The 25313-nt window shown below is 42.0% G+C and overlaps 1 protein-coding gene across 2 annotated transcripts in view; it reads right to left on the bottom strand.

The window, feature by feature from the left end:
* Nucleotides 1–25313, bottom strand: part of LOC137640238 (uncharacterized) — a 61946-nt gene that overhangs the window by 1238 nt on the left and 35395 nt on the right. The window contains exons 2-4 of one of the 2 annotated variants that reach the window (XM_068372807.1): nucleotides 16552–16745; nucleotides 4565–4661; nucleotides 3647–3891 (exon numbers count right to left, since the gene is read on the bottom strand). In XM_068372807.1, the coding sequence (XP_068228908.1) occupies nucleotides 3647–3891; nucleotides 4565–4661; nucleotides 16552–16745 (536 nt within the window). The remainder of the gene's footprint in view (nucleotides 1–3646; nucleotides 3892–4564; nucleotides 4662–16551; nucleotides 16746–25313) is intronic. The other variant, XM_068372808.1, reaches the window with a different exon arrangement.

The raw sequence follows: 25313 nt of genomic DNA, 5'->3' as shown, positions 1-25313 counted from the left end.
GATGTATTGAAAGGCACCAAAGGGAGTAGAAATATTGAGCACAAAATACATCCAATGGCGCTCAAAATTTTAAATTTTGTGTACCATATTTAATCTTAACAAGAATACATTTTCATCCACAAAGAAATGCACAACAAGCATTTTGTGAAAAGTAACCAGAAAATAAATGTTAGAATAAGCCATTTTCTGTTTTACGAAATACACATAATTGGTTTATCAGAGCAATTACTTTATTATTCAAAGGGCATGCAAACAAAGGTAAAAAATTACTTTCAAGTGCATAATTCCCCTGCTTTCCAAATTCTTAATCAAACATAAACTTAACTCCCAAGTTGACTTAGTTTTACAAAAAAAAAAAAAAAAAAAAAATTCACACTCACAAAATTTAAGAGAAAGATAGAGACAAACTAATTGAACACTTTCCTTCATTTCATAAAAACTCTTCCCTCCCCCCAAAAAATATACAACACCTAATTATTCAGTACGAAATGAGTTAGCGGCTAGAGTGGATATGAATGTGTTGAGGTGGTTTGGCCATGTTGAGAGAATGGAAAATGGTTGTCTGCTAAAGAAGGTGATGAATGCAAGAGTTGAGGGGAGAAGTACAAGAGGAAGGCCGAGGTTTGGGTGGATGGATGGTGTGAAGAAAGCTCTGGGTGATAGGAGGATAGATGTGAGAGAGGCAAGAGAGCGTGCTAGAAATAGGAATGAATGGCGAGCGATTGTGACGCAGTTCCAGTAGGCCCTGCTGCTTCCTCCGGGGCCTTAGATGACCGCGGAGGTAGCAGCAGTAGGGGAGTCAGCATTATGAAGCTTCATCTGTGGTGGAAATGTGGGAGGTTGGGCTGTGGCACCCTAGCAGTACCAGCTGAACTCGGTTGAGTCCCTGATTAGGCTGAAGGAACATAGAGAGTAGAGGTCCCCTTTTTGTTTTGTTTCATTGTTGGTGCCGGCTACCCCCCAAAATTGGGGGAAGTGCCTCGGTATATAGATAGAGATAGATTTCTCATTTTAAGTCTTGTAAATTAATACTAGCATTGATCTTAGGCTATCCCTGAGATTCCAAAGTAAAATGAAATTCAACCGGAAAGTTCTAGAGTATGATTAGGAGGATCCATAAATACAATCCAAGGCCACAACAAAAGAACTGAATCTAACATATTAGACAGTCCATGGAATAGATAAAAAAAATATTAAGGATAAAATCTAAGTTAACAGCCATTACCTTATTTGGATATATCACTGTAGTTGGAGGAAAGGGGACAATTTGAAAAGTCTGAATTGTTATAATTTCATATTCATGAAATCAATGAATTCTATTTATAGAATCTCAAAGGGTCCAGCAGAAGCACTTGCTCTTATATGAGATGCAAAAATTAGAGGGAGGTAAACTTGAAGAAGTCAGATAGTCACATTGGACAAGGTGAAGGCAGGGCATGCTATAAGGGTATTAGTACCATCAGTGCACCAAGGTATTACTAAGAGACCTTTGTAGTACATCTTTTGTCTTTAGCTACACCAACATTTTAGCCTTCCAGTTGCATTGACTCCACTTCCTTTCTTCCATTTTACTGAGCAGCATCTTTTAACTATCACTCCCCAGTGCAATAGCATGGTTATACCTTGGTAGTGAATGTCCTCCCAACTCTAGTACAGTACTGAAGCATATGGCCCAAATTCTATGAAAAAAAAAATCCATATAGCTGGGGCTGAAAAGGATACTTAGAGAATAATTTAAGTATTACCCTATCTATACCAAATAATATACTGTAAATGAGGTCAAGATCTGCATATCCACCTTACAGGGGACCACATAACGTGATGGTACTGGTCTCATTTGTTGTCACTACTGGACTACTATTAGTAAAAAAATGGACCAAAGGACTTGCAAAGCAATTCAAGCTTCTTGACAGACTTTGAGACAAAATGTTATCTTGATTTATGAGAAAAAATAGCTATGCAAGGTGGGATATATAACCGTACGAAGAATGAAAAACTACAATACAGTACAGAAGAGTATAAACTTACGGACATGAATGACATGGAGATTTCTTTTGTCACTCATAATTATCTATGGTAGAGAATGAATAGTGTATACAGTACTTTTAAAGAACCATGAGAATGGCTTGACAGCTAAATTTTAATACATTATTGAAAGAAATAAAAAAATAAAAAATAGCTGAAGAAGAAGCTCAAATAAGTCTGTCCTCAAAACACTAAGTAGCAGTAATAATAATATAACAGTTGACATCTTTGTAAGACCACACTATACTGATGTAACCTACTGCTCATTAGCAATAAATACAATATTATTTTTATCATTATCATCATTCCATCAGGTTCCAAGGAAGACTATTCTGTGTTCCCAAGAAGGACTCCGACAAACTCAGAGTCATTCTGGACTTGTCCCCTCTCAACAAGTTCATCGTGAACAACAAGTTCAAGATGCTGACCCTTCAGCACATACGAGCCCTACTGCCTTGAAAGGCATACACAGTCTCGATAGACATGGCAGATGCCTAATGGCACATTCCAATGAATTGCCAGACCTCCTCCTACCTAGGATTCAGGCTTCAAAGAAGACAGTACGTCTTTAGAACCATACCCTTCGGGCTAAACATAGCCCCAAGGATCTTCACGAAGCTCGCAGAGACAATCGTTCAACAACTACGCCTACAAAGCGTCCAGGTGATGGCTTACCTGGACGACAGGCTGGTGTGGGCAGTATCAGAAGAGGAATGCCTGCAAGCTTCCGAGAAGGTGATCCAATTCTTGGAACATCTAGGTTTCAAGATAAACACCAAAAAGTCTCGACTTTCTCCAGCTCAGAAGTTCCAATGGCTAGGCATCCATTGGGACCTCCAGTCACACCGTCTTTCCATTCCATCAGGATGACATGGCTATCTCACCCAAAAATAGATTTTTCGCTTCGCTCAAAATCCGCTTTTTATCATAATTATTATTATTGATATTATTATTATTATTATTACTATTATTACTTGCTAAGCTACAACTCGAGTTGAAAAAGCAGGATGCTATAAGCCCAGGGGCCCAACAGAGAGAATAGCCCAGTGAGGAAAAAAACAAGGAAAAAGAAAATATTTTAAGAACAGTAACATTAAAATAATTATTTCCTATATAAACTATAAAAACTTTAACAAAAAAAGAGGAAGAAAAATTAGATAGAATAGTGTGCACGAGTGTACCCTCAAGCAAGAGAACTCTAACCCAAGACAGTGGAAGACCATGGTACAGAGGCTATGGCACTGCCCAAGAAGAGAGAACAATGGTTTGATTTTGGAGTGTCCTCCTAGAAGAGTTGCTTACCATAGTTAGTGTCTCTTCTATTCTTCCCAGGAGGAAAGTGTCCACTGAACAATTACAGTGCAGTAGTTAACCCCTTGAGTGAGGAAGAATTGCTTGGTAATCTCAGTGTTGTCAAGTGTATGAGGACAGAGGAGAATCTGTAAAGAATAAGCCAGACTATTCGGTGTATATGTAGGCAAGGGGAAAGAGAACCGTAACCAGAGAGAAGGATCCAATGTAGTATTGTCTGGTCAGTCAAAGGACTCCATAACTCTCTAGCAGTAGTATCTCAACAGATGGCTGGTGCCCCGGCCATCCTACTACCTATAAAATATCTTACCTGGTAATATTCCCATGTCGGATTTAGTTCAAAAAATTCACGCCGCATCTTCTTGTGCATAGAAATTAATGCATTCCATTTACGCCTTACTCTCTCCTTATTGAAATAAAATCCTTTTTGTGCCAATTCCTCTTGTACTTCCTTATATACAACAGGCCTTGTATGTTTTTCAGACAGCTGATCATAACGTTTTCGAATTCCTTCGATAAGAGCTTTAGTGGCTTCTTGGGAAAATTCCTCATCCTCTGAAAACCATAATACAGTAGACATTCTATCAAAATATATTGTACAAGAAAATTGAAAAATTACAAATATTTTGTTGTTTCATATTACATTATTATTTTATAGAAGACCTCTAATTGCACATATAAAACCTTGATGTCACTATTTTATATAACCCATAACAACCATAAAGAATTAGCCTAGTTGCAATGAATAATGTTTCATGCTGTAAACAATCTGTTCTGTGATTAAGGATTTTATAACTTTTACTAAAATTTTAAAGTACCGTATGAAAGAGTCTAACAGAATTTTTTTCATAATGACAATAATAATTCAAAACATACAATATTAAATCACAATTTGGCTCAAGTTCATTATCACAGGCTTTATAAAGTGCTATATGTACTGAATTACATATTGTATTTTATTCACCAGAATTCTCAAGAACTACCAATATATGTAAAGTACTGTATACTGTTTACTTCCAAATCCTTATTCTATAATTTTGTTTCTATCAAGAAATGCTATTACTTTTACCATGACCTGCTATATGTACAGTACTTCAAAGTTTACAACTATGAAATAGCTGACAATAGAAGGGTTCAACAAATATGATGTACCATTTTTGTGACTGAAAAATAAAGGCCTATTTTGTATCTAGTTCAATATTAAAAGAAAAAATCTATCACTCCTTACCTTCATTTTCTATTTCGCCTGAATCGGCTCCTTCTTCAGTTCTTTTCTTTTTGGATGAACCTCTGTTTTTGGTCTGGCAATAATAGCATTTTGATACCTGTTAAGTAAAAGGAAGTGTATCAAGAGAAAATCATATGCGCATACCAATTTTAGGTACTAAACAACAACTGCCTACAAAATAATGTTCATGTCTCCATCTCTACAAATATGACTTGCTATTAAAAAGAGAACAGTAAACTTCCTCTATTCAGATTCCCATCCCCATTCCTTACCATGAACAAATTGTCACTTCCTCCCACTGAATCTCTATGTCCTGCATGTGTTTATATGCTTCTATTGCAACTGCTTCCTTGGTTAATTCTTCCTGCCTAATAACTGTATAAGACTTGATTTCTGCTGTTTCCCTATAAGGAGCAGTTTTCAATTTAAGCTAAAATAACCATTTCTTTGATTAAATGTAGCTAACAAAATATTTTTCAGTTTCTCAAAAAGTTTTCAATGAATTCAATATTTGTAATTCATGAAAATGATTTAGAACAAATTTAGAAGTACCGCTTTCAAAACGCAAAGTCTCAACTATCACAATGACAGTGGAAGACATTTACAACATTTGTTGAAATGTTTTTTCCAATGAATGAGAGATACAATTTTTTAAAATCTACAACCATCATCAAGAACATGCACAGGAGAGGAAATCTCTCATAAAACTATTGGAGAGGTATCATGTGAAAAGGAAACGTTTATATTGAGGTAAAATGACAAGCAATAATGGATCAGTACAGATTTATTTACTGCTTATCATATGAAGTGACATGATTTTCAACTGGAAAATCAAGGCAAAGGATGAAAGATGGAAGTGAGGAATGGAGAAGAGAGAACTGAAAAAGTTTCAGTAAAATCCAGCTATTAATGACTGAAATAGCTGTTAAGGAACATCCTGAAGGGATGATGATTATGGAGATGTTGAGACACAGCTGTTGATGTGAATAATTTACTATGCATCAGCTATAGCAAACTGAGCCAAAAAGTAATCTGGATGGTAAAAGTTTGACATAAAGATGAGAAATTGTATGCCTGAAATGGGAATGATGGAGAAGAGAAACAGAGGAAAAAGCAAAGTAGAAGAAGAAAGGTCTTAAAGGAGCAAGAATATTTATTAGTCATCACCCCACTTATAGGCTACATACAGTACCAACAAAACACTCCTGTTCCTATCTAAAAATACTCGCTGATACTGTAGTGTATATTACTGTAATATATGTACAGTACTATCACTACAGTACACCTTAATTAGCTAAGGTAATGCTCGTAAGCTATCGCTGTTTTTGGCAGGTCACCTCGCACCAAACGCACCGTATACAGTATTTAGACTCCTATACTATTTACATTACTATTGTAAAGAATGAAATTTCATATACAATACTGTACAGTACAGTACAGTAGTTAATACAACAAGAACACTAATATACAATGAATACACTAACACAATAAAAATCAACAGAAAAAGTAACAGTACAACACAACTAACTTTAAGTACGAGGTTCTATGCAGTAAGTCTAAAGCATGATACAACTCTTGAGCCGTCGACTTTATGTATGCATCACATTTTAAACAAAAATCACCATAAACACACTAGATATCTGTATGTTTTTTATATCACAACGTGATTCTGCACAAAAAGGACTGAACCAAGAGATGCCCGTGAGGAGAGATGATGTGAAACTGAAGCCTGGTCAACGAGATGGGGTATTGTGCTGTGTGGAGAGGGAAAAGGTACAAAGCATGCCGGGTACAAAGGAGCACGGTTAGCTTGAAATTGTCAGGCCGCGTAAGTACTTATCGTGAAACTGTGAATTTTTATTTAATACGTTATAGGGTTCTCTATATTGTGAATGACCGAAACTGTGAAGACAGAAGCCGCGAATAAAGTGGGCTGATTGTACGGTGATTTTTTTAGAATTGTATTTTAGTAAAGTACAGTAGACAAGAGGTTCAGAAAACCTGCTCTCTGATTCTGTATTTAGTGAGATTTTTGTTTCTAGCATTACATGATTCCCCAAGCCTACATCAGTAAAATACTGTAATATCCTCTTGTAGTAAAGTATAATCTCAAACTAAGGTAAGGAACACATCTGCATGTGGTAATTCTTTCTTTTATCCTCATAGGTGGAAAAATATTTCCTATTCCAGGATAGTCCACTCTAGGGTATTAAAGTTAGTGACCTAGGGGTATCTCTTGACTGTAAACTTCTCCTAATGCTCAAATAAATAATTTAGTAAAACTGCTGGATATCATTTTAGAAACATTGCTTTTATAAAGAAGTATCTGGACGAATATTCTGTAAAAAAAAAAAAAAGAAAAGAAAAAAATTTGTCATAAACTGTGTTATTACCAGGATTGACTACTGCAACTCCATATGCTACAATTCACTAAAATGTAAAACTTGAGACATCGCAAAACATTAAGCAGAGGATCAAGATAGATAAAAGGTGTCTCATCCAGAGAAAGATTTACTCCTATACTAATTGAATTAAACTGGCTGCCTAATTAAGCTAGAATAGAGTTAAAGATATGTGTAATAATCCATCAAATTATCTGAACTGGACATCCAAAATATCTAAGAGAATTGCTACACATCATGCAGCCAATGAATCGTGTAGACACAAGAATAATTATGGATGGTTTCAAATTATTGGAGCCAAGATGTACAGCATGTCTACTGTAGGTTTTAGAGCTATCAAATATGCAGCCCCCCGACTATACAACAAGCTCCTACTGGACATCTGAAAAACTGAAGATATTAAGGCTTTCAAGAAGAAACTGAAGACTTTCTTTGTTTGTAAGTGTTTAAATAATATGGATTTGACAATAGACACGTAACATTTGTGATATACAAAATACCTAAGAATGTATATGATACACTGATCTTGTAGGTCCTGTAGTGTGTGGGGCTACCCTGTGTGATAGGACCAGGAAAACATCCCTTAAAGTAAAGCAAGTGATATACACTTACTTTGGGCTTGCAAGTGATGTGTGTGGCAAGAGGATTGTTGGAGGCAGCATGAGGAAGGGTACTGAATGGTGAAATGAAGGAGTCAAGATTAAAGTGGAAGAGAAAGAGAGGGCATTTGAAGAATGGCTGTAGAGTAAGTGTAGAGAAGTAAGAAAGTTATGGAAAAAAGGTGGAAGTAAAACACAAGGTAGCCAAGGCAAAGAGAGCGGCTGATTGGAGGTGGGGTCAGGGATTGTGCCGTCGTATGAAGAGAATAAAAAGAAGTTTTGGAAAAAAGGGAAGAGAGTCAGGAAGGGTGGGTCGAGAAATGAAGATGCAGTGCAATATGGAAATAGGAAATTGTTGAAAAGAGATGAGGCAAGGAAAAGGTGGGCTGAATATTTTGAAAGGTTGCTGAATGTTGAGGACAATAGGGAGGCAGATATAATTGAGAGATGAAAATGAGAGAGATTACAAGAGAGGAAGTGAAGAAAGAACTAGATAAAATGAGAGTAGGAAAAGCACCTGATATGGATGGTTTGAGGGCTGAGATGTTAAAGGAAGGGGGAGGGGGGTTGACTAGACTTGAAAGGTTGGTGAGATTGCTTAATATCTGTTTTATGTTGTCAATGGTACCAGTGGACTGGGTGTGTGCGTGTATTGTTCTCCTATACAAAGGTAAGGGAGATGTGCATGTGTTCTCATTTTAGGGGTAAAGTATTCGTTTGTTGAGTGTGGTTGGAAAAGTGTATGGCAGTGTTAATTAATATGATTAAGGATAAAATAGAGGATGCAATCTTAGAAGTGAAAGGTGGTTTTAGGAGAGGTAGGGGATGTACAGATGAGATTTTTACATTAGGCAGATATGCAAGAAATATTTAGCAAAAGGTAAAGAGATGAATGTTGCATTTACAGATCTGGAGAAAGCTTATGATAGAGTTGATAGGAAAGCAATATGGAATGCGATGAGGTTATATGGAATTTGTGGAAGGTTGTTGCAAGCAGTGAAGAGTTTATACATAGGAAGTAAAGCATGAGTTAGGATAGGAAATGAAGTGTGTGAGTGGTTTCCAGTGAGAGTGGGGTTGAGATAGGGATGAGTGATGAGTGAATGAAGGATGTAAAACGTTGGGGGCTGTGAAGGGAGTGGTAAAAAATAGAGGGTTACGAATGAATGTAAAGAGAATTTTGTATGAGAAATGTTATTTTTATTAATAAAATAAATTTTTGAATATACTTACCCGATAATCATGTAGCTGTCAACTCCGTTGCCCGACAGAATTCTATGGAGGGATACGCCAGCTATCACAATACTAGAAGGGGGTGTATTTACCAGCGCCACCTGTGGCCAGGTACTCAAGTACTTCTTGTTGACACCTCCTCAATTATCCCTCGGTCCACTGGTTCTCTATGGGGAGGAAGGGAGGGTCGATTAAATCATGATTATCGGGTAAGTATATTCAAAAATTTATTTTATTAATAAAAATAACATTTTTCAATATTAAACTTACCCGATAATCATGTAGCTGATTCACACCCAGGGGGGTGGGTGAAAAACCAGTGTACAAGACTAAAGGATAGCTAAGTATCCCGTATTTCATATAATCAGTTATCCACAATAACAATGAAATAATAAGTACCTGGTAAGGAAGTCGACTTGAACCGTTACTCTGCCTTTAATAAGATCGTCTTCCTTACTGAGCGCAGCGTTCCTCTTGGGAGGCTGAATCAACTCAAAGGTGCTAAAGTATACAGGGCTGCAACCCATACTAAAGGACCTCATCACAACCTTTAACCTTGGCGCTTCTCAAGAAAGAATTGACCACCCGCCAAATCAACAAGGATGTGGAAGGCTTCTTAGCCGACCGTACAACCCATAAAAAGTATTCAAGAGAAAGGTTAATAAGTTATGGGATTATGGGAATGTAGTGGCTGAGCCCTCGCCTACTACTGCATTCGTTGCTACGAATGGACCCAGGGTGTAGCAGTACTCGTAAAGAGACTGGACATCTTTGAGATAGAATGATGCGAACACTGACTTGCTTCTCCAATAGGTTGCATCCATAACACTCTGCAGAGAACGGTTCTGTTTGAAGGCCACTGAAGTAGCCACAGCTCTCACTTCATGTGTCCTTACCTTCAGCAAAGCAAGGTCTTCTTCCTTCAGATGAGAATTTGCTTCTCTAATCAGAAGCCTGATGTAGTAAGAAACTGAGTTCTTAGACATTGGTAGAGAAGGCTTCTTGATAGCACACCATAAGGCTTCTGATTGTCCTCGTAATGGTTTTGACCTTCTTAGATAGTACTTAAGAGCTCTAACTGGGCAAAGTACTCTCTCCAGTTCGTTCCCCACCATGTTGGACAGGCTTGGGATCTCGAACGACTTAGGCCAAGGACGGAAAGGAAGCTCGTTTTTAGCCAAAAAACCGAGCTGCAAGGAACATGTAGCCGTTTCAGATGTGAAACCTATGTTCCTGCTGAAGGCGTGGATCTCACTTACTCTTTTACCTGTTGCTAAGCACACGAGGAAAAGAGTTTTAATGTGAGGTCCTTAAAAGAGGCTGATTGGAGCGGTTCAAATCCTGATGACATTAGGAACCTTAGGACCACGTCTAGATTCCAGCCTGGAGTGGACAACCGACGTTCCTTTGAGGTCTCAAAAGACCTAAGGAGGTCCTGTAGATCTTTGCTGGAGGAAAGATCCAAGCCTCTGTGGCGGAAAACCGCTGCCAACATACTTCTGTAACCCTTGATCGTAGGAGCTGATAGGGATCTTACGTTCCTTAGATGTAACAGGAAGTCAGCAATCTGGGTTACAGTGGTACTGGTTGAGGAAACTGCATTGGCCTTGCACCAGCTTCGGAAGACTTCCCATTAAGACTGATAGACTCTGAGAGTGGATGTCGTCCTTGCTCTGGCAATCGCTCTGGCTGCCTCCTTCGAAAAGCCTCTAGCTCTTGAGAGTCTTTCGATAGTCTGAAGGCAGTCAGACGAAGAGCGTGGAGGTTTGGGTGAACCTTCTTTACGTGAGGTTGACGCAGAAGGTCCACTCTAGGAGGAAGAGTCCTGGGAACGTCGACCAGTCATTGCAGTACCTCGGTGAACCATTCTCTCGCGGGCCAGAGGGGAGCAACCAACGTAGCCGTGTCCCTTTGTGAGAGGCGAACTTCTGAAGTACCCTGTTGACAATCTTGAACGGCGGGAATGCATACAGGTCGAGATGGGACCAATCCAGCAGAAAGGCATCCACGCGAACTGCTGCTGGGTCTGGAATCGGAGAACAATACAAGAGGAGCCTCTTGGTCATCGAGGTAGCGAATAGATCTATGGTTGGCTGACCCCACAGGGCCCAAAGTCTGCTGCAAACATTCTTGTGAAGGGTCCACTCTGTGGGGAAGACCTGACCCTTCCGGCTGAGGCGATCTGCCATGACATTCATATCGCCCTGAATGAGCCTCGTTACCAGCGTAAGCTTTCGATCTTTTGACCAAATGAGGAGGTCCCTTGCGATCTCGAACAACTTCCTCGAATGAGTCCCTCCCTGCTTGGAGATGTAAGCCAAGGCTGTGGTGTAGTCGGAGTTCACCTCCACCACCTTGTTAAGCTGGAGGGACTTGAAGTTTATCAAGGCCAGATGAACTGCCAACAACTCCTTGCAATAGATGTGAAGTGTCCTTTGCTCCTGATTCCATGTTCCCGAGCATTCCTGTCCGTCCAGTGTCGCACCCCAGCCCGTGTCCGATGCGTCCGAGAAGAGACGGTGGTCGGGGGTCTGAACAGCCAATGGTAGACCTTCCTTGAGAAGAATGCTGTTCTTCCACCACGTTAGAGTAGACCTCATCTCTTCGGAAACAGGAACTGAGCCCGTCTCTAGCGTCATGTCCTTTATCCAGTGAGCAGCTAGATGATACTGAAGGGGGCGGAGGTGGAGTCTCCCTAACTCGATGAACAGGGCCAGCGATGAAAGTGTCCCTGTTAGACTCATCCACTGCCTGACTAAGCATCGGTTCCTTCTCAGCATGCTCTGGATGCATTCTAGGGCTTGGAAGATCCTTGGGGCCGACGGACAAGTCCGAAAAGCTCGACTCTGAAGATCCATACCCAAGGAGACAATGGTCTGGGATGGAACGAGCTGAGACTCCTCAAAATTGACCAGGAGGCCCAGTTCCTTGGTCAGATCCATAGTCCATTTGAAAATCTCCAGACAGCGACGACTTGTGGGAGCTCTTAAAAGCCAGTCGTCTGACGGAGCCGGACACAAGATCATGATACTGCTGCACAGTCTGTAAACTGTCAATCATGGGCAAGCGAGGAAGTACAGTGACAACCCGAATCTGTCTAGACTGTCTGGGTCGTACAGACAACTCCTTAACGGGTTGCTGAGGTTGCCGCACTGCGTCACAACAAGTCCCTTCTGTTGGTTGTTGAACGTCTTCCCCGTGACACATTGACTCCGTAAACAAAAAAAAATCCTCTAACAAGGACTAAGCTTGGACTGCATGTCATGCAACACAGCTCAAGGTCTATGGGAGCAGGTGTGGTAACAGACGGGATTAGCGGCTGAAGTGGAACCATTACCTTCCCTGTAAGCATGTTATGCTTAAATAAAAGTCCATAAGAGGTTATGCAGCTAAAGGCTCCCTCCAAATGACAGAGTCCTCAAGGGAATATCAGAAGGAGGGAGAAAAGAACTTTCTCATCTACAGGGACCTTATCCTAGAAAAGCTAAGTTCTCTGAGTGAGGGTTCACTGGTGCAAAAGCAGCAGACTAGAAGGCAACGTTATGAAACTGCTTGACAGTCTAGTGAGTTGGCAACAACCCAAGATGTGTTGAGAAGCATGCGGTAAGGTATGCAGAGCATGATGTATGCAGAGTATGCTGTATGCAGAGCATGCTGTATGTAGAGCATGTTGTATGCAGAGCATGCTGAATGCAGAGCATGCTGTATGCAGAGCATGCTGAATGCAGAGCATGCTGTATGCAGAGCATGTTGTATGCAGAGCATGCTGAATGCAGAGCATGCTGTATGCTGAGCATGTAGTAAGCAGAGCCTGCTGTAAGCAGAGCCTGCTGTAAGGAAAGCAGAGCGTGTGCATGGCGTTTAACATTTCTCAGAAATTCCATGACCAGTGCTAGAGTGCTTTATGCATGCTTGCATGGGGTTTAAACCATGGTATGAAAATGGAGGTAAGGTATGCTGAACAGCAGAGTCAGAACGAGCTGGAACAACAATAGTTGTGGTTTCCTCTTCAAGACTCCGATGAGGGAACACCTGAGGCTCAGTCTGCAAAGGCTGAATAAAAGACAAGCAGAAGGAAGGCGCATGGGTGGAGGAGGCTGACTCCTAGCATGAGTGGTTGAACCCAAGGGTGCGCTTGCTGAGCGGTTGGCGGAAGCGGAGTAGCAAGTTCCAGTTCCTGTGGTGTGAGCGGAGCACGATGAGGAAGAGGCTGCGCAGAACAAGGTAAATGTCTCGCAAGCTGAGGCTCCTGAGGCGCAAGGCTAAGGTGTTGTGGTGCTTGCCTTGTGGAGGGTTGAGCTCGCTGCAGCGAGAGCTGAGGAGACTGACTCATGGACGGGAGAGGTTGTTGTACCTCAACCGAGTGTTGCATCACTGGTGGAGCAGCAAGTGGAGGCGGAGGAAGAGAGGTATAATCCTCCTGATCCCAATGTAAAGGTTGCCTTAAGGAAGGCGGAGGCTGAACACCACAGGGAACAGCAAACTCAGCACGTGGCTCAACATCGTACGCCTGGCAGGTGGAACTGCTGGCAGGTGGTACTGCGATCAGGCGGAGCGAATGTAGGTGGAGGGAGTGTAGGCAGAGGCGGAGGAGCAACACTCTCAGCCCGACACTCACGCATCAAGTCCGAAAGCTGTGCTTGCATGGACTGTAGTAGAGTCCACAACATCGTACGCCTGGCAGATGGTACTGCGATCCGGCGGAGCGAGTGTAGGTGGAGGGAGTGTAGGCGGAGGCGGAGGAGCAACACTCTCAGCCCGACACTCACGCATCAAGTCCGAAAGCTGTGCTTGCATGGACTGTAGTAGAGTTCACAACATCGTACGCCTGGCAGGTGGTACTGTGATCAGGCGGAGCGATCATAGGCGGGGGGGAGTGTAGGCGGAGGCGCAACACTCTCAGCCCGACACTCACGCATCAAGACCGAAAGTTGTGACTGTATGGACTGCAGTAGAGTTAACTTGGGGTCGGCAGACACTAAGTTCTGCTGAGGTAAAGCCTTAACAGCAGAGATCTGTTGTGGCAGAACCTTACTCCTCTTAGGCGGAGTGTAATCAACTGATGACTGAGGAGAGTCAGAGCTAACCCAATGACTGCATTCGGGTTGTGAACTTTAACTTCGTACGTCTGGCATAGGTCTGGACTTAACGTTTAAGAGGTCTTGAGACCTGAGACCAGCGTTACTCTGCCTTTATTTTCTCCCCTAATCTCTTCTGCAGACGAGCAAAATAAGGGCTCAATCGTCTGCGGGTGGGAGTGACGGTCTCGGTAAGACACGCCCACAACCACCGAGAATACTTCTGTGCGCCGATCAAGGCCTGCTGAACCCTTATGCCCTTCGACATTGCTTCTCCCCTGGGCTTGGGAGCTTGCAAGAGGTCCCGGACTGGGAGGACGACTGGCGCGCACAAAAGTACCCTCACGCACTAATCACTTATCACTTTGATTTCTGTTTGCACTTATTTCACTGAACTCGAAACTTTAAGTGGTTTGTACCTGAAATACGCAATTCTATCCTTTCTCAAAGTTAGTAATTGCGAAAACAGAATTACAATGTAACAGAAAAATCTAATGAAAGATAATTCAGTGGTTGGAAAGAGACTAAACACTAGATCACTCTAGAAACGTTTAGTTTCTTCCCCTAAAGAGACTAGGGAGAAGAGCAAAAACGATAACGACGTTACTCGTACGCCTGGCAGGCTTGAATGAAACGTTTATCCTCTTTCTCCCTCCGTCTCTATCTCTCTCTCTCTCTCTCTCTTGACTTAGAACCTGAGAGAAGAGCCCAAACATATATATCGTTAAAACATATTATTGTTAAAGGAAAAAACTGAAAAGTTCCTTTATTAGGATCAAACCCATTAAGTAAAGAAAGAATGAACAAAACGCTAGACACGGTTACTCTTACTGCAACGTGAAACCGTGAACATTCTTTCTCTATCGTAACGATAGAGTGCAAGTTGAACGTTCTGAACGTCAACAACCGCAGAGACAAAACAAAACGTTAGTTCAACTTTGAAAACAGTACGAGACTGTCAAAGAAAATCTTTCAAACTCTGTGGCGGAAATAGCATAATATGTTAACAGGTAAAACCGAAATGACGGGCTCAAAGTTTATTAACTTCGGTAAAAGACCGCCTACTATTAGGAAGGTCGAATATAAACAAATATAAAAATTAATTTTAATGAGTTTATAATAAAAGGAAGTTAATCGAAGAGGCCTATAAGAGGCGGAGAGATATAAAATAAATCTATAACTTTCGTTAAGCAAAATTAAGAAAGAGAGTCTATACTCTCTTAGACACCAACACTTCCGTCTAAGGGAAGGGTCGGCCATTGAAAGGTGAACGAGAGTTCAAACTCTCTCGTCACCATAATTAATCAAATTAATTCCAAAAGCTAACTAAGCTAATATAGAAGTTTCCAGTAAAGCGACAGCCGAAATCAAAGAGAAATACTTCACCAAAGTCGTGAAAATACTCCAAGAACATAAGCGTATCCCAGAACGTCTTGCCGGAAGCACGACAGAGGAATAATTGAGGAGGTGTCAACAAGAAGTACTTGAGTACCTGGCCACAGGTGGCGCTGGTAAATACACCCCCTTCTAGTATTGTGATAGCTGGCGTATCCCTCCATAGAATTCTGTCGGGCAACGGAGTTGACAGCTACATGATTATCGGGTAAGTTTAATATTGAAAAAGTGATTGTACTGACTGTGATGTATGGATCAGAGTTGTGGGGGATGAAAATGATGGAGAGGCAGAAATTGTATGAGTTCGAGATGAAGTGTCTGAGGAATATGGCTGATGTATCTTGATTAGATTGGGTTAGGAATGAAGTAGAGAGAGTGAGAACAGGTGTAAGAAATGAGTTAGCAACTAAAGTGGATATAAATGTTTTAAAAGTGATTTGGGCATGTAGAGAATGGAAAATGGATGGCTGCTGAAGGTGATGAATGCAAGACTTGAGAGAAGCACAAGAGGAAGGCCACGGTTTGGGTGGATGGATGGAGTGAAGAAAGCTCTGGGTGATAGGAGGATAGATGTGAGAGGCAAAAAAAGCATGCTAGAAATAGGAATGAATGGCACTGCTGCTTTCTCCGGTCACCTTGATGACTGCTGAGGTAAAGGCAATAGGGGGATTCGGCATATGAAGCTTCATTGTGGTGGATAATAGGCGAGGGTGGGCTGTGGCACCCTAGCAGTACCAACCAAACTCTGCCGAATCCCTTGTCAGGCTAGGAGGAACAAAGAAGAAAGATCCCCTTTTGCTCTTTTTTTTTTTTTTTTTTAAGTTAGCTACCCCCCCCCCCACATTAGGGGAAGTACCATGGTAGATAGAGAAAGAAATATTGAAATAATGGCTTCATAGCCTACTAAATGTTCAAAAAGTATTTGTTACATAACTTCTTCAAGTTATGATTCATGGTGCTCAGCCCACCTATCCCAGGCCTAGCACAGTACTGTAGATTATGCAAGAAATTTTGGTAGGCTAGTCTACTTTATCTTATAGTACAAGTGTAAATTCACTTCCTAATGGATTTATATTAGTTACAGGAATTAGAAACAAATTTCATTGCATGCATATAAGGAGCTATGATAACTTGTAAGTTATTCTGGGCTATAATTGTTGGTGTACTGTACAGGTTGTATTAACCTAGCCCACTTTTGGGTTATTCATCAAGGTTTTGTGCCGGATTAGCAAGAACATACAGTACTGTACTACTTCCAGAAAATGTAATCGTGAACTTACATAGTCCACTACGTCATTTCTCATATTATTCCAAAAATATTTTGCTGCAATAATACCAGATGTGACATTTATCCCGTGATGACCTCCATCACTTCTTAAATGGGCAGTTTCGATGATGCCATCAACCTGTTTTTCATCTCTAACAACCAGTACTCTTCGGCCATCTTTTGTTGCAGTATAATACAGTAATTTCTCTGTAAAGATATGTTGAAAACCATTAGACTACTTATAATTCATAAAAACAAAAACGCCAAAGTCCTCCTGAAAATAATTCAAAACAGTCAAAGGAGTCAATCCTTAAATTTTTGCCTCTCAATCTTTTGCATAATATGGAGATTAAAGCAAAGTTGAAGCAATATTTAATATACAAATTGGCTGAATCAAGATGCTTTGTTTATTTTTGTGCCATAACAATACAGAGCCATCTCTAGGAAACCCTATAGGTTTTCAAAATACAGTAATACCAATTAGGATGAATAATACTACATTCGCCATACTAAGGATCATACAGTACTTGATTACAATAGACTCCATGAATAACTGTAATTGATTTGAGTATTTTGTTTCTGCCAATTAACATTCTTGGCATTAGGCCTCAATGAAAAATCAACTTGTACCCTAAAAGTAAAAAGTCTGTATTAATGGACATCACTACTGTATCCTAATTTTTTTTTTTCTTTAATAAAGTCAGCTTCTTTATAATAAGCAATCTGCATTTTTCTACATTAACATTGGATACCAAAAATTAATGATTTCAACAAGGTTTGAAATTCATTCCAGAATAATCATTGATCAAAATATTAATGGGACGTGGCATCTTTGTAACAAAAGGGTAAAAAAACCTGGGAAGTTGAAATGTTCATGTCATTCCTTCAAAAACACTATAGCCTAAATCTTTCAAGGTCTGTCATAGAGAGGGTAAATAGAATGACATATCATGTTATAATCTACATGTCTCCTTATGTTAGTATCTTTTTTGGCTATTTTATTTACACTAAAACCCAATTCCCTCCCCTCAAACAGCCAATATATTTGTCAGCCATCCATAACTAATTCTTACTTTGAAAAGATCAGTGAACCTTACATTTCTCAATTTAAAGTTTTATTCCTTCCTTTTGCTGCCACACTGTAGAAATTTGCATAAATTATGTTTTCTTAATTTCTTTACAATTTGATTTCTTTATGCGTATACAAGATATTAGAGCATATTGTCTGATCTTTCAAATGCTAATGCTTCTTCCAACATAAGCAAAAAATTAGTCTATTAACAGGTTTTTAGTGAGCCAAAACTCTAAGACCTCTCAAGCTGTGCCATGTAAAAGACAAAGAGAAAGAATTCAAGCGCAGTAGTTCACTGATATGGAAGGAGATTTACTCCTTATAACCACTATCTACTCAGACCATCAACTCTCCTTAATACAAGGACTGTATAGGGAAGTTCATTTTCATTTTCTGCATGTAAGCCACCTTAAATGAATGATTTTTTTTTTTTGTCTGAAATGGATTATTACAATTTACATTTATCCTAAGGAGAAAATCAGCTTTGATTTTGAGAGATCTACCATACATTGCACATACATGTGTAAAAACACACACCGAATACATACATACATATATATATATATATATATATATATATATATATATATATATATATATATATATATATATATATATATATATATGCATACACATATATATACATATACTGTATATACACACACATATATATACAGTACATACATATATATATATATATATATATATATATATATATATATATATATATATATATATATATATATATATATATATATATATATACTGTATATATATAACAGATTTTGAGCTAAGCGAAAAATCTATTTTTGGGTGAGATGGCCATGATGTCCAGATGGAAGGTTCCTTTAGTGGCTTCCCAAGGGTATATGTGACTACAGTGATATTCCCAGAGAATCAAACCAAAGGTTTCACAGAATTCTAACTTCTGGCGCGAGTACCCTTAAGATTTACTCTTAAGGATATCGTACATAATCAGGGGACGTATTCTTGACACGCCACATGGCAATCTGCACCCCAAATAGCCTTTAAGCTTCGAGGGGAATACATGGCAGAATTAGAAGGGTAGCCGCATCAGAGGTTACCCTAGTTCCCCTACTACTATCGTATCACAACCGCGCCAATTCCCTCTGGCGGTCATTCCTTGTAGCGTTGAGCATGGTGCTACAGATACAGTAGTTTGGGAGGGAAACTGTGAAGATCTTTTCTTTAGAAAAGAAGGGTGGGTCCATCAGGACGTCATGGCCATCTCACCCAAAAATAGATCCGTTTTTTGGGCTCAAGCTATGACGTCCTGATGGAAGCATGCCAGAGAATTAATGTATCTGTGGATTAATGTTCCCTTTTTTGAGAGGGGAAGAAATGCTGAGTGCCACTCTCAGACTGAAGAAAAGCTCTTTTAATAATACTTCTCTTTATAACTTCTGTACATGATATAGTCTAACAACACTGTGTACTATGTACACACAGCACTAGTGTTATCTGTATAATTTCACACCTGAGATACTGAAGAGATTTGGTGGGTAACACTTATTCAAAGGGAGGTGACACGAAAAATGCTGACCCCTTCTCCTTTTAATTCATTGTCCCAATCAATTGACTGTTCATCGCAGAGCTATACAACAGGGTCCAAAATACCACCTTCCGCCACCACATAATGCTTAAATTCATAGACTTGCTTAGCATAGTGTCTGTAATACACTCTGGACAACCTCCGTCCAGTAAATGAGAGAAGGGCGAAATAAGACGCATATGATAACGAAATTTTCTATTTTTTTCAAGAAAATATTTGCAATAAAATAAGGTAAATAATTTACAGCAAAATTATTGATAAACAAACATAGACTAAGGACTGTAAAAGACGATGATGTGGAATCTGAAAGGGAAGAACTTGCCATTACACACATGAGTTCCAGGGGAACTAGAGTCTTTGAAAGTCACAATACACTTCATGTCCAATAAACATGTGGCACACGTGTTAGAGTCTATGTCACTTCACCTTGTAGAAAAAGTCTTTTGTGACCCTGAGTGTCACCTGAAATCACTATGTATCACACTAGGGTCAACACAGGCACCCGCTGAGTCAGAGTCCCGAAATAACTCGCTGTTCTACGCAGCAGGTTTTAATACACTACCTGCGGCTACCACGAATCTCTTCACTTCGTGCACCTGCTTCGCATAGTGTTTGAAAAACACTCTCGAGGATTTCCAACCTGTGAAAGATTGGAGGCTTTCGAAATCCATACCTTGGAAGAAATTTAGGGAAGAGGTGACTTTCCTAGGATCATGACCTGCGGGTGTACTGTCAGGATCCGCTCTGCGAATAAAGTAGGTGATCTTCGCCCTTAGTTGCTTTAGTGACAGGTCACTGCCCGATGTTTCTCCTTTAAAAAGCTGTCCTCCGCCAAAGTCTGAAGTTCTTCGAAGATAGACCTTAAGACTCTCCACTGGGCCTAGAGAGACATCTTCCTTCAGAGGGCAGATTCTCCAAGGTCCCCATCTCTGGGTGGGGAGTTCGTTTTTAGCAAGAAACGTAGGGTCAGGGAAGAGGGTAAGTTCCCCTGTATCTGGCCCTCTTCTCTAGATAATGCCACTATTTCACTGACTCGGGCTCCCGAGGCGAGAGCAAAAAGGAAAATCACTTTTTGAGTCAAATCTTTCAGAGGGCAAGATTCGTTGTCCAGGCTAGAGGCAAAGTGGAGCACCTTATCCAGAGACCAGGAGATGGGTCTCGGTAGGGGTGCAGGACGGAGTCTAGCACATGCCTTCGGAAGTTTGTTAAAGATTTTGATAGACAGATCTATCTGGAAGGCATACAGTAGTGGTCTTGTCAAGGCCGCTTTACAAGTGGAAATCGTGTTGGCTGCTAAGCCTTGTCCATGAAGGTGAATAAAGGACATACAAAAATCTATGGAGATTTCCGTAGGATTTTTTGCCTTGATAAAGGATACCCACTTCTTCTAGGATGACTCATATTGCCTTCTGGTAGACTTTGTTTTGTATTCCTCTAGGAAGTCTAAACATTTCTTTGAGATTCCAAACCTTTTCTTCACGGCTAGGGAGAGAAAATCATGATGAAGGTCTCGGACTTTCTTTGATGAATCGAAGACAGTCGCGACTTCTGCACCTGCTGGGAGAGAACTGGGCCTGGCAGAGGGATCAGCTTGGGCTGTAGTTCCAGGACTAGGGGAACCAGTTGCTCCAGGGCCACTTGGGAGCCACTAGGGCTGCTGTTCCCTTGAAGGTTCTCAGTTTGGAGAGGACTTTCAGCAGAAGATTGGGTGGAGAGAACGGGTAAATCTTGGACCATCTGTTCCAGTCCAGGGACATGGCGTCCACCGCTTCCACTTTGGGGTCCTCGTATGGGGCCATGTACAGAGGAAGTTGATTGTTGTCGCTCATCGCAAAGAGGTTGATCTGCAGTTCCGGGACTTGACGGGAGATGAAGGAGAATGATCTTGCGTCTAGGGACCATTCCGACTCTATGGGGCTTGTCCTCGATAGAGTGTCCGCCGCCACGTTGCGGAATCCTTGTAGGTGAACTGCAGACAAGTGCCATTTCTTCCTGTCCGCTAGGCGGAAAATGGGTAGCAGCACTTGGTTGAGTTGGGGGGATCGTGAGCCCTGATGGTTGAGACATCTGACCACAACGGAGCTGTCCAGAGTTAGATGGATGTGGATCGAAGGACGAGGGGATAGTTTCTTCAGAGTGAGAAGAACCGCCATGGCCTCCAAGATGTTGGTGTGAAACGTCTTGAATAGGGGAGACCATGTTCCTTGAACTTGTCGCTGGTGGGAGTGACCCCCCATCCTTCTAGCGAGGCATCTGTGTGGATGTTGATAGATGGAGGTGGTGGTTGAAGAGGAACAGATCTTTTCAGGTTCCTTGCCTCCGACCACGGCTTGAGGAGTGAGCGAAGCCTGGTTGGTAGGGGTCTCTTGAGATCTCTTCGAGCGATGGATGCGTTTCGTCTCCAGACTCCCGATGCATCCTTTAGCTGTGCTCGTAGCACTGGGTCTGTCACTAAAGCGAACTGTAGGGAGCCGAGTACCCGCTCCTGCTGTCGTCTTGAAATCCATTTGGATTTGAGAAGTCTCTTGACAGATCCGGCTATTTCCTTCCTTTTCTTCAGAGGGATGGAAAGACGGTGTGACTGAAGATTCCAATGGATTCCCAACCATTGAAATTTCTGAGCTGGAGACAGGCGAGACTTTCTGGTGTTGATTTTGAAACCCAGATGTTCCAGGAATTGGGTCACCTTTCTGCAGGCACGCAAGCATCCTTCTGACTATGTCACCCAGACCAGACAATCATCTAGGTAAGCCAATACCTGGATGCCTTGAAGGCATAGCTGGTGGATGATCGTGTCTGCGAGCTTTGTGAAGATTCTTGGAGCCACGTTGAGCCCGAAGGGCATAGCCCTGAAGGCGTACTTTCTTCTTTGAAGCCTGAATCCTAGGTAGGAGGAAGCCTGGTGATTCATTAGAATGTGCCAATAGGCATCCGCCAGGTCTATTGAGACTGTGTAAGCCTTGTGAGGCAGTAGGGCTCTTATATGTTGAATAGTCAGCATCTTGAATTTGTTGTTCGCAATGAACTTGTTGTGAGGGGACAAGTCGAGAGAGTTTGTCTGAGTCTTTCTTGGGAACACAAAACAGTCTTCCCTGGAACCTGGTGGACTTTACCCTCTTGATCACCTTCTTGTTCAAGAGTTCTAGGACATATTCTTCCAGGATGGGGGTTGAGGGTAGGAAGAATTGGTGGAAGATTGGAGGTGGTCTTATCCAACTCCACCCTAGTCCCTTCTTGACAATGCTGTGTGCCCAAGGATCGAAGGTCCAACGATCCTGGAAGTGGCGGAGTCTTCCTCCCACCGGAAGCACTTCATTGCTTCTGGTTTCCTGAGGGTTTACCACCTCGGCCACCTGCTCCCCTTCCTCCGTTCCCTCTCCCTCTGGAAGGACGACGAGAGGAGTCTCTGCCGGAGCCTCTACCTCTGGGGCGAAAGGTAGTAGACTGTCTTTCGTAAGCAGGAGTAAAGACTGGTGATTGGGACACCACCGGCTGAGGGACCAGCTGAAAGGTCTGCTGAGGCTGGGCCACTATCTGGGGAGTAGCGGGAGCCGAAAACTGGCGTTTGGCCTGACGCTGTTGGGGTCTGGGCTTGTTGGACTTCTTCTTAGGCTGCGGACCTTCATCCTGAAAAGATTTCCTCTTTCGGGACATGCCCCACTTGTTGAGAAGGTTCCTATTCTCAGTGGCAGCTTTGTCTGCAATCTCTTTCACCAGATCTGCTGGAAAGAGGTGTTTGCCCCAGATGTTGGAGGAGATCAGTTTCCGGGGTTCGTGTTTCACAGTTGCATCAGCGAACACGAACTCTCTACAGGCTCTCCGGGCCTTGATGAAGCTGTACAAATCCTTCAGCAAGGTAGCAAGGTGGGTTTTTGAGAGAACAATGTAGTAGTAGCCCGGGACCCGAACGTCCCAGGCCATTGCTTCAAGTTGTACTTGAAGCGACAGGGAGGCGGCCAGCCTCTCCTTGGAGTCTTGTTCCCGACGCAAAAGGTGGTCATTAAGCTTGGGGAGGTTCTCATTAAACTGACGTCCAGCGACGTCAGGTTCCAACTTTCCAACCGTGAAGGTAAGTTGGATGTCCTTCCAGCTTTTATTGTCGGGGGGTAAGGCAAGGGAGAGAGGCCTACACTCCTCTAATGTAGGGCAGAGCTTTCCTTCTTCCACCGCCTTCAAGACAACGCTCAGAGCCTTTTCCGCAAAGGGAAACATCATGGTAGGAGGAGCAAGAAAAGACGGATGCTTCTTGCTCAATGCCGGCATCTTAGAGTTAGTGAAACCTCTACTCTTGAGGCAGTCAGCCAGCATGGCTTGAGCCTTGGAGTGTTAGACACGATAGCCTCCTTAGGCTCAGTCTCCTCCTTGGAGACTGGTTCGGACTTGAGTTTGATATAACAGTCCAGGTAGGCTTCAAAATTAGGGTAAAACTCCACCTCTTCAAGGGGGACGGCACCCAATTTGTCGTTAATAAAGATGTGTCCAGTTGTTATCGGCATGTGTTTGGTATACCTCCAGGGGTTTGTCACTGAGCAAGAAGGAAGATCCTTGACAGAGATCTCCTTCGGCTGTTTCTTGAAGCCCGTGAGTTCCCTCTCAACCCTTTTACCCCCAGGCTATTTTGAAATTTCCAACCGTTAACCCCCAGGGGGTTATTTTTTCCCCAGCACATTTTGCAGTATTTTTTTTAAATTGCTCTAACAGGATTAATTTTTGTCATAGAGAGGTCAGGTTGGTCTCATTCTCTTGGAAAATGCCTGAATTTTCTCAAAAAATTATCAAAAAATATGAAAAAAAAAATTTTTATAGCATTTTTTTGCAAGGACGTACTGGTACGTCCATAGGGGTAAAGGGATGGCTTTTGTGAAACGTACCAGTACGTCCTTTGGTGGTAAAAGGGTTAAGGTCCTCATGACCTTTGCGGAACTTCTCGTCCAGGAATGCCACCAGAGCCTGGATGGTATCCTGGGTGCCCGGTACCACAGGTATCGAAGCAGCAGAAGTAGAGGGAACTGGCTCCACAACCACAACAGAAGCCACAGAACGTGCACGAGCGATCTCACCCTCAGAATCAGGGAACTCCACCTGATCCTCTTCTTCTTCTTGACCCTCGGCCATGAGGGTCCTTTCAGTATTCTCGGACACATCCTACATCCTCTCCACCTCGTCAATGTGACAACTTTGGAGAGTGGCCGCAACGTCCGGTTCGACCGTTAGTTGGATACAGGGGATCTCATCCTTGGGGATCACGGCATCAGCAGATGCCTTAGGGAAGAGTAGGGCCCTCATCTTCTCGTTAAGGAGATAAGGCCCTGTGGCGTTTTTCTGGAAACCGCGCACCCACTTGCGTAGTTTCTCTCGGGCCTCCGCGGACGGAGGGTTGTCAAACGCCTCATCAAGAAGGCCTTTGCAGACGGAGGGTTGTCAAACGCCTCATCAAGAAGGCCTTTGCAGACGGAGCAGGCCTGCGGATCCCAATACCGAACGTTCCCCTTCTTGGTTGAACATCCAGCGTGGGTCCGGCACGCCAGATGACCGTAGAAATCAGGGCGACGAACACCACAGAAGACGCTCTCACACTTCACGTACTCCTCCAGTAAAAGAAAGAGACAATGAGTACTTGGAAGTCAATACAACATGACTTACAGTAATCTTAGATTAGGATTAAGTTAGCAACTTATTATATATAAGATTCCATTTGTGTATAAGCTTAGGATAGGTAAGCTAGAAAGGAGGTAGGAAAGACACATATTTGTGACTCCCGCCCAGCCAATTGCCGCAACCTCACACTGTAATTAATTCCATAGAACCGATAAGGGTCCCAGAAGAGGAAGAACATCCGTTTCGGATGAGCCAAGCTTAGGCTTCCTCTGGGGAATTAATTACAGAGAGGGGAAACGCTGAAATCGTTCAGTTTATATAGAGAAAGGGGATAAGCTAAGCCCCTTTGTAGATTAGGTCCCAGCAAGAGACTGCACAAGGATGCACAGAATATGCTGGAAATGTTTTACTGTACAACTATACACAATAGTCTTCATTCTATGGTATAGATATACCAAAGGAGTACCGGCTATTATACATAGCTGCACAATAATAACTGCCGGCACAGGGCCGGCAGGAGAGAGGAGTGACT

This window comes from Palaemon carinicauda, chromosome 4 (assembly GCF_036898095.1).
Source record: "Palaemon carinicauda isolate YSFRI2023 chromosome 4, ASM3689809v2, whole genome shotgun sequence".
Taxonomy (NCBI): Eukaryota; Metazoa; Arthropoda; class Malacostraca; order Decapoda; family Palaemonidae; genus Palaemon; species Palaemon carinicauda.
Note: the sequence above shows the minus strand (reverse complement) of the source record. Positions and strands in the feature narration are given on the sequence as shown.